The sequence below is a fragment of the Crocuta crocuta genome, unplaced genomic scaffold (assembly GCF_008692635.1).
Source record: "Crocuta crocuta isolate KB4526 unplaced genomic scaffold, BGI_CrCroc_1.0 scaffold1797, whole genome shotgun sequence".
In the NCBI taxonomy this organism is placed as follows: domain Eukaryota; kingdom Metazoa; phylum Chordata; class Mammalia; order Carnivora; family Hyaenidae; genus Crocuta; species Crocuta crocuta.
The window spans coordinates 8,118-20,989 of NW_027529479.1; the positions used below are offsets into that span (position 1 = coordinate 8,118).

General features: G+C 34.7%; 1 protein-coding gene across 1 annotated transcript; it reads left to right on the plus strand.

The window, feature by feature from the left end:
- The first annotated feature begins 781 nt into the window (after positions 1-781).
- HMGN5 (high mobility group nucleosome binding domain 5) lies at positions 782-12,866 on the plus strand. The gene is made up of 5 exons (XM_077760794.1): positions 782-805; positions 1,333-1,364; positions 1,662-1,715; positions 3,845-3,985; positions 11,629-12,866. The coding sequence occupies exons 1-5, from the start codon at positions 796-798 to the stop codon at positions 12,367-12,369; spliced, it is 978 nt and encodes a 325-aa protein (XP_077616920.1). The 5' UTR covers positions 782-795; the 3' UTR covers positions 12,370-12,866.
- Positions 12,867-12,872: the final 6 nt, after the last annotated feature.

Consider the following 12,872-nt stretch of genomic DNA (forward strand, 5'->3'; position numbering starts at 1 on the left):
ATTCCCACCGCTGAGTTTTCCTAGGCTTGTGCAATGGGTCGTGCTATTTTACAGAGCTGACAGCAATCTTGTAGCAGGTAGTGGCGGGAGGTTTTAAAGTCCATGGCTGGCTCCTCAAAATAATCCATCGAAGTTACAGGAGTTTCCTTCATTAAAAGAAAAAGCGGAGGAAGGATGGAAGGAAGGACGAGAAGGAAGGAAGGAAGGAAGGAAGGAAGGAAGGAAGGAAGAGAAAGGAAAAGAAAAAAGAAAGAAAAATGAAAAAGAAGGAAAGAAAAGGGGGGAAAAAGCATTGAAGCATTGGGGTGGGGGTTGCAGTTCTTGTATGAAGCACTTGAAAGATTAATCCAGCCAGTAGAGAGGGTCAGATAAGTACAACTGCATATAAAACATAGGGCAAAACAGAGGGAAATTGCAGGAAGTTCCTCCTTCATTCTGCCCTCCCTTTTTTTGGCATTAACACTGGCTACAGCAGGTGGATATTAAAATTTAAAAGGTTTGTTTTTAGGCAATGCAATTTACACAAAAGAATGGAATTGACTATCAGTTGTGTAAATCTATGTCTTGAGAATGCATTTGCATTTTGGTGCACATTTGCACATTAGTGGACAGCAATATATAGCATGCTACTAGGAAATAACATGCGGCTACTTGAACTGGAATCCAGGAAAAAAGTCTTAAGTTGTTATCTTACAACTGTAATCAATATGCAATATTTTCTGATCTATGTGTTTATATCGATGACCATATTCCTGCGTGTTTTTCTTCTCTGTATAGGCTGCCAGTCAAGCTGATATGAGGCAGGAGATGAGTTTTTTTTTTTAGATTTAGAATCTGTCTGAAAAAAATCCACTTGTTTTATAAATTTGAGACACACAAGCAACTGAAAAATAGATGCTGGTTTGTATATTTATACCATATGAGTATGAATATGGTATGCTAGTGAAGTCTCTCAGAAATATATTAGGTAGTGAAAATTCCAAACTTCTTGGAATTTAGGACCTTATGCNTCCTTTTAAGCAAAAAAAAAATTGTCAGTTTGCAAGAAGGAGCTATATTTTTACTTCTAAATATGCTACTTGTTTTTAGCCATTTGTGTTAATTTAGCTTAGCAATTGAAGTTTAATTTGAGATTTCTTTTTTCCTTAGCTGTATAAAGTGTCCAGGGTAGGGAAAATAAAAATTTACATTTCTACTATATATTCTAATCAAGTTTACAACTGCCTCTTTAAAAATAATGCTTATGTAGTGTTGCACTAAATAGTTTCACAATATAAATAATTCTAGTTTTGTGTGTCCATAATTCTATTAACTAATTTTTTTTTTACTTATAGCCAAAAAGAAGATCAGCCAGACTATCTGCTGTAAGTGGTCTTTTTAAAAAGCTTCCCATGTATTGTAAAATGTGCTTTTAAAATTCAGAGAATCCTACACAAGATTAGCTGTTTAATACAGGATTTATTTTGGATGTTGTAGTAAAAAAAACTTTCACACCAAGGAAATGTTTTTTTTTAATTTTTTTTTTTTATTTTTCCCCTAGTTCTCAGTCTGAACTATACCAATTTTTTTTTAAATTAAGAGGTTGGATATCATTATTAGTGTTCTTTCTTCAATTATGATTTCTTCCTCCCACCAACCATGACTTGTGTTTTTTGATGCAGATGCCTGTGCCCATTACACCAGAGATGAAACCCAAAAGAATATCGATTACAAAGGTAAATATTCAACATGCATTATTGGCAGAAAATTACGTTAGAAATATTTTTTTTTTGGAGGAGTGCCTGGGTGGCTCAGTCAGTGAATTTCACGGTTCATGGGTTCAAGCCCCACATCAGGCTCTGTGCTGACAGCTCAGAGCCTGGAACCTGCTTTGATTCTGTGTCTTCTCCTCTCTCAACCCCTCCCCCATTCTCATTCTCTCTCTCTCTCAAAAATAAACATTAAAAAAGTTAGAAATATTGTTTTCAGGAAAGGTATACAGCTGATCATTTTGCTTTCTTTATTTTCTGTGTAGCTAGTAATATATTACATTATACCATACGGTACATGTAAACTTTTTGACTAAGGAATATCTCTTCATGTTCCATGATTGTCCATTGTGTTTTGGCATTTTCATTAGGAAGAACGAAAATAAAATTTTAGTTGGGTACACCTGTAAAATGTATATGCATTTGACATTATATAGTCACAACACCAATATTTCTGGGAAAACAAAAGGTGTAAACTGTAGTAACCAAAACAATGCTTTGTAGTAATAGTAGTAACTAACATTTGATACTTTACAGTTTGCAAAGTGTTTTCACATAATTTTTAAATGAACACAATTGATGTTCTAAAATCTGATGTTGTGGCTAATGACGTTAGAAATAGAAATGGCCTCAATATTAAGTTCACTTTTCCATGTTGTTATTTATTTATTTATTTATGCATGTAAATATAATACTAATAATTTTACAAACTGNTATTGAGGTATAACTGATATTTTAAAGATTGCTTAAATTCTTAAAATCATAAAAGGTTAAAGTTAGCAGAAACTTTAAAATCCTCGAATCCCATCATTTTGTGATTGGAGAAACTGTAAATTACACTCATATTTATAAATCGATTTGAATTCCTTGATTAAAAGATACTGCTAGAGTTGTCTTGGCTGCTCAGTTGATTGACCATCCAACTCTTGATTTTGGCTGGGGTTATGATTCCAGGGTCATGGGCTCAAGACCTGCATCATCTCCACATTGAGCATGGAGCCAGTTTGGGATTCTCTCTCTGCCTCTGCCCCTCTCCCCTGCTTGCATTCTCTCTCTCTCTCTCTCTCAAAAATAAAAAAATAAAAAAAAGGTACTGCTAAAACTAAGGCAAGTGAAGTTTTAGTAAAAAGCGACAACAGAAGAGAAAAGTTAAAGAAAATTATTTAACATTTCAAGGAAACTATTCTATAAAATTGGGTACTCAATTTATAGGCTATTAAGATAACAAACCCTTTATTTCCATTCAAATTAGAAGACAATGCTACAATAAAATAAATACTGTATTATCATGGACTTTAAAATACATTATCCCACTTGACTCTGTTTTTCATGTGTTAAAATACTAATAATGTGTCTATATTGTATTTTATAGTTTCTAAAGCAATTTCAAATATATTTTACCATTTGTTCTTTATGATACCCCTATGAAGTAGGTGGTGTTCGTCTTTTTTACATATAAAAAACATGCACAACAAGATTTATACTTTTGCTCAAGATCACATAAAGTAAGTAACAGATCCAAAATTCAAACACAAGTTTTCTGGTCTCTTCACCCAGCTTTCTTGGTAAAGCAGTCATGATTCAAGTCATTTCAAAACTTGTAGATACATATATTGAATCACCTATGTCCCTAGGAGATCTCTTTCAAATATGTATAAAGTGATGCTCTTACTAACATAGTGTTTCTCTTAATTATTAGCCACTGGAAGCTTTGGAATCAACAAAACCCTGTTGCTAATTATTAGACATGACTGATAAACTGGCCCCCTCTAGTCAAAAAGAGTTTATAAAAATCTAATCTGATGCAGGCAATTAGCTTTGAGTAGCCACTGGTAAGGATTCTGACTTGTTGCTTCTCATCTAAAAGAAACTTTCTTTGATTTATATCTGAAGAACATTATTCATTTTTAATGCTGCTTTTAGGTATACAATGGAGGTAAAAGTGTCAAGTGATAATTTTATTGATATTAAATTTATATGGATATTTTAAAGCTTTTTGTAAATAAAAACAGCAGCTGATAAAATGAACTAGGCGATTTAATTAATATACCACTTAAGTCATATATTTGTTTTTATTATTGTGTGTTGCTGGACAGAAAATGAAGACAAAACATGACATGACAGAAAAAAACACAGATAAAAGTGCCAAAGCAGTAGCTGAAAATAAGCAAGAAGAAGTTGTTAAAGACGAATGTAATGATGAAAATGCTGAAAATGGAGAAGCCAAAATTATGGAGGTATTTTAAATATTAACAGATTTGCCCATTTGAAAGATCAACAGTGGGTACAACTGAAAGAAATCTTGTTTGACTTGTAGTTTAAAAGTTGAGAAACATAAGATGAATAGTGGTTCTATACTGTCTTAGTCCATTCCAGCTGCCATAACAAGTACCACAGACTAGGTAGCTTATAAACAACAGAAATTTATTTCTTACACTTCTGGAGGCTGGGAAGTCCAAGATCAAGGTGCCAGTATTTTTGGAGTCTGGTGAGGACCTACTTTCTGTTTTATACACAGCAGTCTTCTTGCTGTGTCCTAACATTATAGAAAGGGTGAGATATGTCTCTGGGGTCTCTTTTATAAGGACACTAATCTCATCCATAAGGGCTCTATTCTCATGACTTAATCACTTCCCATAGAACCTACCTCCAGGTAGGGGATTAGGTTTCATTATATAAATTTTGGGGGCACAAATACTCAGTTTATGACATATAATAGTATTGAAGGGGAAAATAAGAAAATGAATTTAGAATACAAGAATTTACAGGTATGGGTAGCNTTGCTATTGGTAGAATAATGACAGTGATCATGATTTGGTAGTAATAAAATGACTTATATTACACACAGTAATCCTTTATTTGTTTTGTTGGCAAATGGGCAATCCCTTTGCAAGATCATATTATTCTTTTCCCCTGCAGATTGCAAAGCAAATTATTATGTAAATGTTTCTTATGGGACTTTATTTGCATATTTAATGCATACCACATTTTTTGGCATTGCAGTAAAACACTGAAAATGGGATGTAGTGCCAAATATACAAACTAAAGCTGTGCAGATAGGGAAAATTTTTTTGTAAGTGATCCTATGCTATATGGTAAAAGACTTTTATTTCTTATTTTCATTATTTTCTTTCTTTAAATTTCAGTTAGTTAACATAGAGTGTAATATTAGTTTCAGGAATAGAATTTAGTGAATCATCACTTACATACAACACCCAGTGCTTATCACAAGTGCCCTCCTTAATACTCATCACCCATTTAACCCATCCCTCCACCCAGCTCCCCTCCAGTGAACATTAGTTTGCTCTTTGTAGTTAAGAATTTATTTTCCCTGGGGCGCCTGGGTGGCTCAGTCAGTTAAGCTTCCAACTTTGGCTCAGGTCATGTCCTCACCATTCGGGGTTTCGAGCCCCATGTCAGGCTCTGTGCTGACAGCTATCTCAGAGCCTGGAGCCTCTTCAGATTCTGTATCTCCTTCTCTCTCTGACCCTCCCCTGCTCATGCTGTCTCTCTCTCTCTCTCTCAGAAAAAAATAAAAACATTAACAAAATTTTTTTAAGAATTTATTTTGTGATTTGGCTCTCTTTTCTTTTGTTCTCCTATGTTCATCTGTTTTGTTTCTTAAACTCCACACATGAGTGAAATCATGTGGTATTTATTTTTTTCTGACTGACTTATTTCACTTAGCATAAGGTTCTCCAGCTCTCTCTAGCTCCATCCATGTCTTCGCAAGTGGCAAGATTTCAATCATTTTAAAGCTGACTAATATTCCATTGTGTGTATGTATGTACACACAATGGAATACACACACACACAAACATCTTATATATCTATTCATCAGATGATGCACGTTCGGTCTCTTCCCATAATTTGGCCATTGTTGGTAATGCTATAAACATTGGGGTGCATGTATATCTTCAAATCACTATTTTTGTATCCTTTGAGTATATGCCTAGTAGTGCAATTGCTGGAACATAGGGTAGTTCAATTTTTAACTTTTTCAGGAACCTACATACTGTTTTACAGAGTGGCTCCACCAGTTTTCATTCTGACAAACAGTGCAAACTTTCTCCACATCCTTGCCAACACCTGTAATTTCCTGTGTTGTTAATTTTAGCTGTTGAGACTGGCATGAGTTCTGATTTGTATTTTCCTGATGATGAGTGATGTTCAACATCTTTTCATGTATCTATGAGCCATCTGCATGTCTTCTTTGGGAAAATGTCTATTCATATCTTCTGTCCATTTTTTAATTGGATTATTTGTTTTTGAGTATTGAGTTTGATAAGTTCTTTAAAGATTTTGGATACTAACACTATCAGATATGTCATTTGCAAATATCTTCTCCTGTTCCATAGGTTGCCTTTTAGTTTTGTTGATTGTTTCCTTTCCTGTGCAGAAGTTTTTATCTTGATGAAGTCCTGATAGTTTGCTTTTGCTATTGTTTCTCTTGCCTCAGGAGATATATCTAATAAGAAGTTGCCATGGCCAATGTCAAAGAGGTGGATACATGTGTTATCCTCTAGGATGTTGATAGTTTCTTTTTTCAAATTTAGGTCTTTCATCCATTTTGAATTTTTTTTTGTATGGTGTAAGAAAGTGGTCCAGTTCCATTCTTTTGCTTGTTTCTGTGAGTTTTTCAAACACCATTTGTTGAAGAGACTGTCTTTTTCCCATTGCATATTCTTTCCTGCTTTGTCAAAGATTAATTGACTATACAGTTTTTGGTTCATTTCTAGGTTTTCTATTCTGTTTAATTGATCTATGTGTCCATTTTTGTGCCAGTACCATACTGTATTGATCACTACAGCTTTGTAATATAACTTGAAGTCTAAAATTATGATACTTCCAGATTTGCATTTCTAAGATTGCTTTGGCTATTTGGGGACTTTTGTGTTTCTATGCAAATTTTAGGATTGTTCTAGCTCTGTGAAAAGTGCTGGTGGTATTTTGGTAGGAATTGCATTCAATGTGTAGATTGCTTTGGGTAGTATAGACATTTTAACAATATTTGTTCTTACAATCCATGAGCATGGAATGTTTTTCCATTTCTTTGTGTCATCTTCAATATCTTTCATAAGATTTTATAGTTTTCAAAATAGAGATCATTTGCCTCTTTGGTTAGGCTTATTCCTAGGTATCTTATTGTATTCGGTGTAATTGTAAATGGGATTGATCCCTTGATTTCTATTTCTGTTGCTTCATTATTGGTGTATAGTAATGCAACCGATTTCTGTACACAATTTTGTATGCTGTAACTTTATGAATTCATGCATACATTCTAGAAATTTTTGGTGGAGCCTTTGGGTTTCCTCTATATAGAGTATCATGTCAACTGCAAATATTGAAAGTTGGCCTTCTTCCTTGATGATTTGGACACATTTATTTCTTTGTGTTGTCTGATTGCTGAGGCTAGAACTTCCAGTACTATGTTAAATAACAGTGATGAGAGTGGACATCCCTGTCTTGTCTCTGACTGTAGAGGAAAATCTCTGTGTTGCCTCATTGGGGATAATATTAGCTATGTTTTGTATATGGCCCTTATGATGTTGAGGTGTGTTCTCTCTATCCCTACTTTGATGAGGGTTTTTATCATGAATGGATTTTGTATTCTTTCAAATGCTTTTTCTGCATCTATTGAGAGGATCATATGATCATATAATTCTTTTATTAATGTGTTATATCACATTGATTCATTTGCAAATATTGAACCACCCTTGCAACCCAGGGATAAATCCCATTTGATTGTGGACAATGACTTTATCAATGTATTGTTGGATTTGGTTTGCTAGTATTTTATTGAGAATTTTTGCATACATGTTCATCAGGGATATTGCCCTGTAGGTTTTAAATTTTTTTAGTGTTTTTATTTATTTCTGAGAGAGAGAGAGAGAGAGAGAGAGACAGGATGAGCAGGGGAGGGGCAGAGAGAGAGGGAGACACAGAATATGAAGCAGGCTCCAGACTCTGAGCTGTCAGCACAGAGCCCGACGTGGGGCTCAAACCCACAGACCGTGAGATCATGACCTGAGCCGAAGTCGGACGCTTAACCGACTGAGCCACCCAGGCGCCTCATTTTAGTGGAATTTTTATCTGATTTTGGTATCAGGGTAATGCTGGCTTTATTGAACAAATTTCGAAGTTTGCTTTCCATTTCTATTTTTGGAAGTGGTTTAAGAAGAATACATATTAACTTTTCCTTAAATGTTAGAATTCCCCTGTGAAGCCATGTGGCTCTAGACTTTTGTTTGTTTTGAGATTTTTGATTATTGATTTGGTTTCTTTGATGGTTATCAGTCTCTTCAAATTTTCTATCTCTTCCTGTTCAGTTTTGGTAGATTATGGTTCTAGGAAGGTATCCATTTCTTCCAAATTGTCTGATTTGGTGGCATATAGTTTTTTTTAAAATATAATATTCTCCTATAATTCTATTTATGTGGTGTTGACTGTTATTTCTCCTCTCTCATTTGTGATTTTATTTATTTGGGTCCTTTCTCTTTTCTTTTTGATAAGTCCTGCTAGGAGTTTATCAATTTTATCTTTTTTTCTTTTTCAAAGAAAGCATCTCCTGGTTTCATTGATCTGTACTACTAGCTTTTTGTTTGTTTCTATATCATTTATTTCTTCTCTAATCTTTATTATTTCCCTTCTTTTGCTGATTTTGCTGATTTTTTTGTTGTTCTTTTTCTAGCTCCTTTAGGTGTAAGGTTGGGTTGTTTAGTTTAGATTTTTCTACCTTCTTAAGGTAAACCTGTATTGTTATATATATACTTCTCTCTTATGATTGGTTTTGCTGCATCCCAAAAGTTTGGATTGTTGTGTTTTCATTTTCATTTCTTTCCATGTATTTTTAAATTTCTTCTTTGATTTCCTGGATGACCCATCATTCTTTAGTAGGATGGTCTTTAACCTCCATGTATTTGTGATCTTTCTGATTTTTTTCTTATAATTGACTTCAAGTTTCATAGCACTGTAGTCAGGAAATATGCATGGTATGATCTCAGTCTTTTTGTACTTGTTGAGGCCTGATTTTTGACCTAATATGAGATCTCCTGGAGAATGTCCCATGTTCACTCGAGAAAAATGTGTATTCTGCTGCTTTAGGGTGAAATATTCTAAATGTATCTGTTAAGTCTATCTGGTCCAGTGTGTCATTCAAATCCATTGTTCCCTTGTTTATTTTCTGCTTTGATGATCTGTCCATTGATGTACATGGGGTGTTAAAGTCCCCTACTATTATTGTATTATTGTTGGTGAATTCATTTATGTTTGTTAATAATTGTTTTATATATTTGGGTGTCTCTATGTTGGGTGCATAAATATTTACAACTGTTAGATCTTCTTTTTGGATAGTCCCCTTTATTATGATATAGTGCCCTTCTTTATCTCTTGTTATAGTCATTGGTTTAAAATCTAGTCTGTCTAAGTATTGCCACTCCAGCTTTATTTTGATGTTCATTTAAATGAAGAATGTTTCTCTTTCCCCTCACTTTTAATCTGCATGTGTGCTTTAGGTCTAAAATGAGTGTCCTGTAAGCAACATATATTTTGGGCTTCTATTTTTATCCATTCTGACACCCTATGTCTTTTGATTGGAGAATTTAGTCCATTTACATTCATATTAATTATTGATTTGTATTTAGTGCCATTTTATTACTTGTTTTGTCATTGTTTCTGGAGATTTTCTGTTTGTTTCTAGTCTTTGTTGCTATCAGTCTTTCCTTCCCACTCATAGAGTCCCCTTTAATATTTCTTGCAGGACTATTTTAGTGGTCACCAACTCCTTTAGGTTTTGTTTGTTTGTTTGTTTTGTTTTGTTTTTGGTCTGGGAACCTCTTTATCACTCCTATTCTGAATGATATACATGCTGGATAGAATATGCTTGGCTCTCGATTTTTACCATTCAGTACATTGAATCTATTATGCCACTCCTTTCTGGCTTGCCAAGTTTATGTGGAGCCTTATTGGTCTTACCTTATAATTTGGGGACTTCTTTTGCCTTCCTGCTTTTAGAATTTTGTTGTGGTTGTTGTTTATCACCATATTTTGCAAATGTAAATACCATATGTCTTTGTGTTGGCCTGCTTTTGTCAATTTTGATGGAAGTTCTCTGTGCCTCCTGGATTTGGACAAATGTCCCATTCCCAAGATTAGGGAAGTTTTCAGCTATGATTTCCTCAAGTAAACTTCCTGCCCCTTTTCTCCCTTTTGTTCCTGTAGGACTCATATGATATAAATGTTATGTTTGATGGGGTCATTGGTTCTCTAAACCTCCTCTCATGATCCAAAATATTTTTTTCTGGGTTTTGTTCGGCTTCATTATTTTCCATATTTCCATTTTCTGTATCAATTATTTGTTCCTCTGCCTCTTCCATCTTGTGGTCATTACATCTAGTCTGTTTTGAATCTCAGTTATTGCGATTTTCATTTTGGACTGATTGGTTTTTAGCTCTTTTATCTCTGTGACAAGTGTTTCCCTAATGTCTTTCATGCCTTTTTCAAGACCAGCTAGTATCCTTATGATTGTTGCTTTGAATTCAAGACCAAGCATATTGCTTACATTTGTTTCAATTAGATCCCTGGCCATGACCTTTTCTTGTTCTTTGTTTAGGGATGAATTTCTCCATCTTGGCATTTTTCTAGGTCTCTGTCTTCTCCTCTGTGTTAGAAAAGCCTCTTATGTTTCCTGCTCCCGAGAGTAAATGGCTTTATGAAGAAGAGGTCATATAATGTTCAGGGTCTGGCTCTTCATGAAGTATTTCTGTTTTGTGCTGCATGCACTCTGCTGCTGTGTTTGGCTGCTCTATCCTTTTATCCATTTATAAAGGTTGTTCTTGCCTGCAGTGGAAAGTGTTTGGACCTTAGACAGAGTGTTGCAAAATTTAACTAGGTGTGCTCTGGTCTGCTTCTTAAGAGACATGATGCTATTTCCACTAGAGCTGAAGCTTTGCAGAAATCTATGGTCAATAGAAGTGGTGTGTGTGGGAGTTTGTGCTTATTTTCTGAGGAAGGGGTCCACTGTACTGGCCTTAGACACACTTGCCTGAGAAAAGCAGTACCAGCAGAGTCCAGGGGGTTACAACTTGGTATGAATAGGTTAGGCAGCCAGTGTTGGTCCTGTGCTGTCTACTGAGGTAGGTTTATGCTGAGGGGCAAGGAGGGAAATAACACCAGCCAATTCTTCTGTATTTGGGACCTCTGAATCTCTAGTCTTTCAACCCCGCTGGTGGCAGGAACACAAAAATCAGCCTCTTTCATTCCCAGCCGATGCACTTCGGTTAGCATCCTCCTTGTGCATTTTCCTGAGTGCTCCACTGTCAAATTTCTCTGCAACCAGAGTTCTCTCCCTTCCACAGCATCTGTGATCCATTTCACCCCGAAACCATATCTACACACTTTCTGCTTTCCTTGATGTGGCCTCTTCTCTCCCTCTAGTTGTGCAGTTTGTTCTATAATCCTCAGGTCAATTTCTTGAGTATTAAGAATGATTGCATAGTTATCTAGCTGTATTTGAGGGATGAGGCAAACCTGTTGTCCTCCTACTATGCTGCCATCTTAGCTCTCCTCCCACACCCTACCCAGTAAAAGAGTTTTCAAGTAACACTTACAAAGAAAACCTAAATCTCACCATTACAGAAACAAAATATTATTTCATCAAAAGAATAAATTTTGTTTACTCACTGAAAATAGCTTNTCCTTATGTTTTTATATTTGAGAGGTGTTTTCCACAGGAAAATTACTTTCTTATAAATGAAGGATCATTCTTTTATAAAAGAATAAAATATAGTTATAAAACAGCTATAATTCTGTCTAAGTACTTAAGGAAAACAGTTCCAAATTTAAAATTGTAATCCTGTCTATTTCTTCTCTGTATATATAGTCACCAGCTCCTGAAAAAGAACTTGAGGAAATAAAAGAAGGAAAAAATGAAGATATTGAAAAAAAGGGGGTGGAAAAGAAGGAAGCAGTGTCAACAGCAAGAAAAGAAGATGAGAAAGATCAGAAAGGAGATGGAGAAGATCAATACATAAAGGAAGAGAAAAGAGAAGATGGGCAAGAGAACAAAGATGGAAAAGGAAAAGAAGATAGAAAAGAGGATGCAGATGGAAAAGAAAAAGAAGAGGGAAAGGAGGAGGAAGACAAAATAGAGAAAGGAGATGAAAAAAAAGGTGAAGATGGAAAAAGGAAAGAAGATAGCAAAGAGGAAGAAGAAGAAAAAGAGATAGAACATGAAAAAGTGGGTGAAGATGAAAAGGGGAAGGGAAATGATGGCAAAGAATTGGAAGGTAAAAAAGACAAAGAAGAACTGGGAGAAGACAGAAAAGAGAATGAAGATGGAAAGGGGAATGAAGATGGAAAGGAGAATAAAGATGGAAAAGAGGATGAAATCAGAAATGAAGAGGAAGATGGAAATAAGCAAGAAGGAAGAAAAGAGAGAGGAGAAGATAAAAAAGAGGGCAAAGATGGAAAAGAGGAAGATGAAACAGGAGAAAATGGAAAGGGAGATGGGAAAGACGGAGCAGATGGAAAGGAAAATAAGAAGGCTAAATTGGGAAAAGAAGCAGCAGAAAAAGAGGTCAAAAATGATGAAAATAAAGAAGAATCTCAGAGTATTGTTTAAAGCTGCCCTATATTGTTTCATAATTTGGTAATATGTGCCTCCATGTTGTAATGTTAATAAAGATGAATATTTTTATCAAATATTTTATAAACACAGCGTTTCCTTAGCATCAATTTAATTTCAGAACATATTCATGCTGATTATGCATCACAAAGTAGCTAACACGAAACCTTTTTACATTTTGTGATTATAATAGTGGAATATATGAAAATATTCATTCAACGTTATTAGTGAATTTCCTTTTGTATAAGTTATGTGTTAAATCTTTGAATTTTAATTTTATTCTTATATGTGATCATGTCACAAAGTGGGGAGACCCTGAAAGATTGTTCCACATTCTTGTGGTTCTCTAGGTTGCTTTTATAAAAAAGGTGAGCTATTTTCTGTAACACAAAGAGTTAGAATTCTTTTCCAAATATAACCTTATTATCAGCTTGTGAACAAACAGAATTGTAATTCCATTTTAAAAATATTTACACACTTTTTTCTCAAAAGGGAAGTTC

Bases quoted from the DNA above. Each gene is read 5' to 3' on its own strand.
- HMGN5 (XM_077760794.1), top strand. The intron at 1,365-1,661 runs GTAAGTGGTCTT...TTTTTGATGCAG, and splicing joins GATCAGCCAGACTATCTGCT to ATGCCTGTGCCCATTACACC. The intron at 1,716-3,844 runs GTAAATATTCAA...GTTGCTGGACAG, and splicing joins AAAGAATATCGATTACAAAG to AAAATGAAGACAAAACATGA.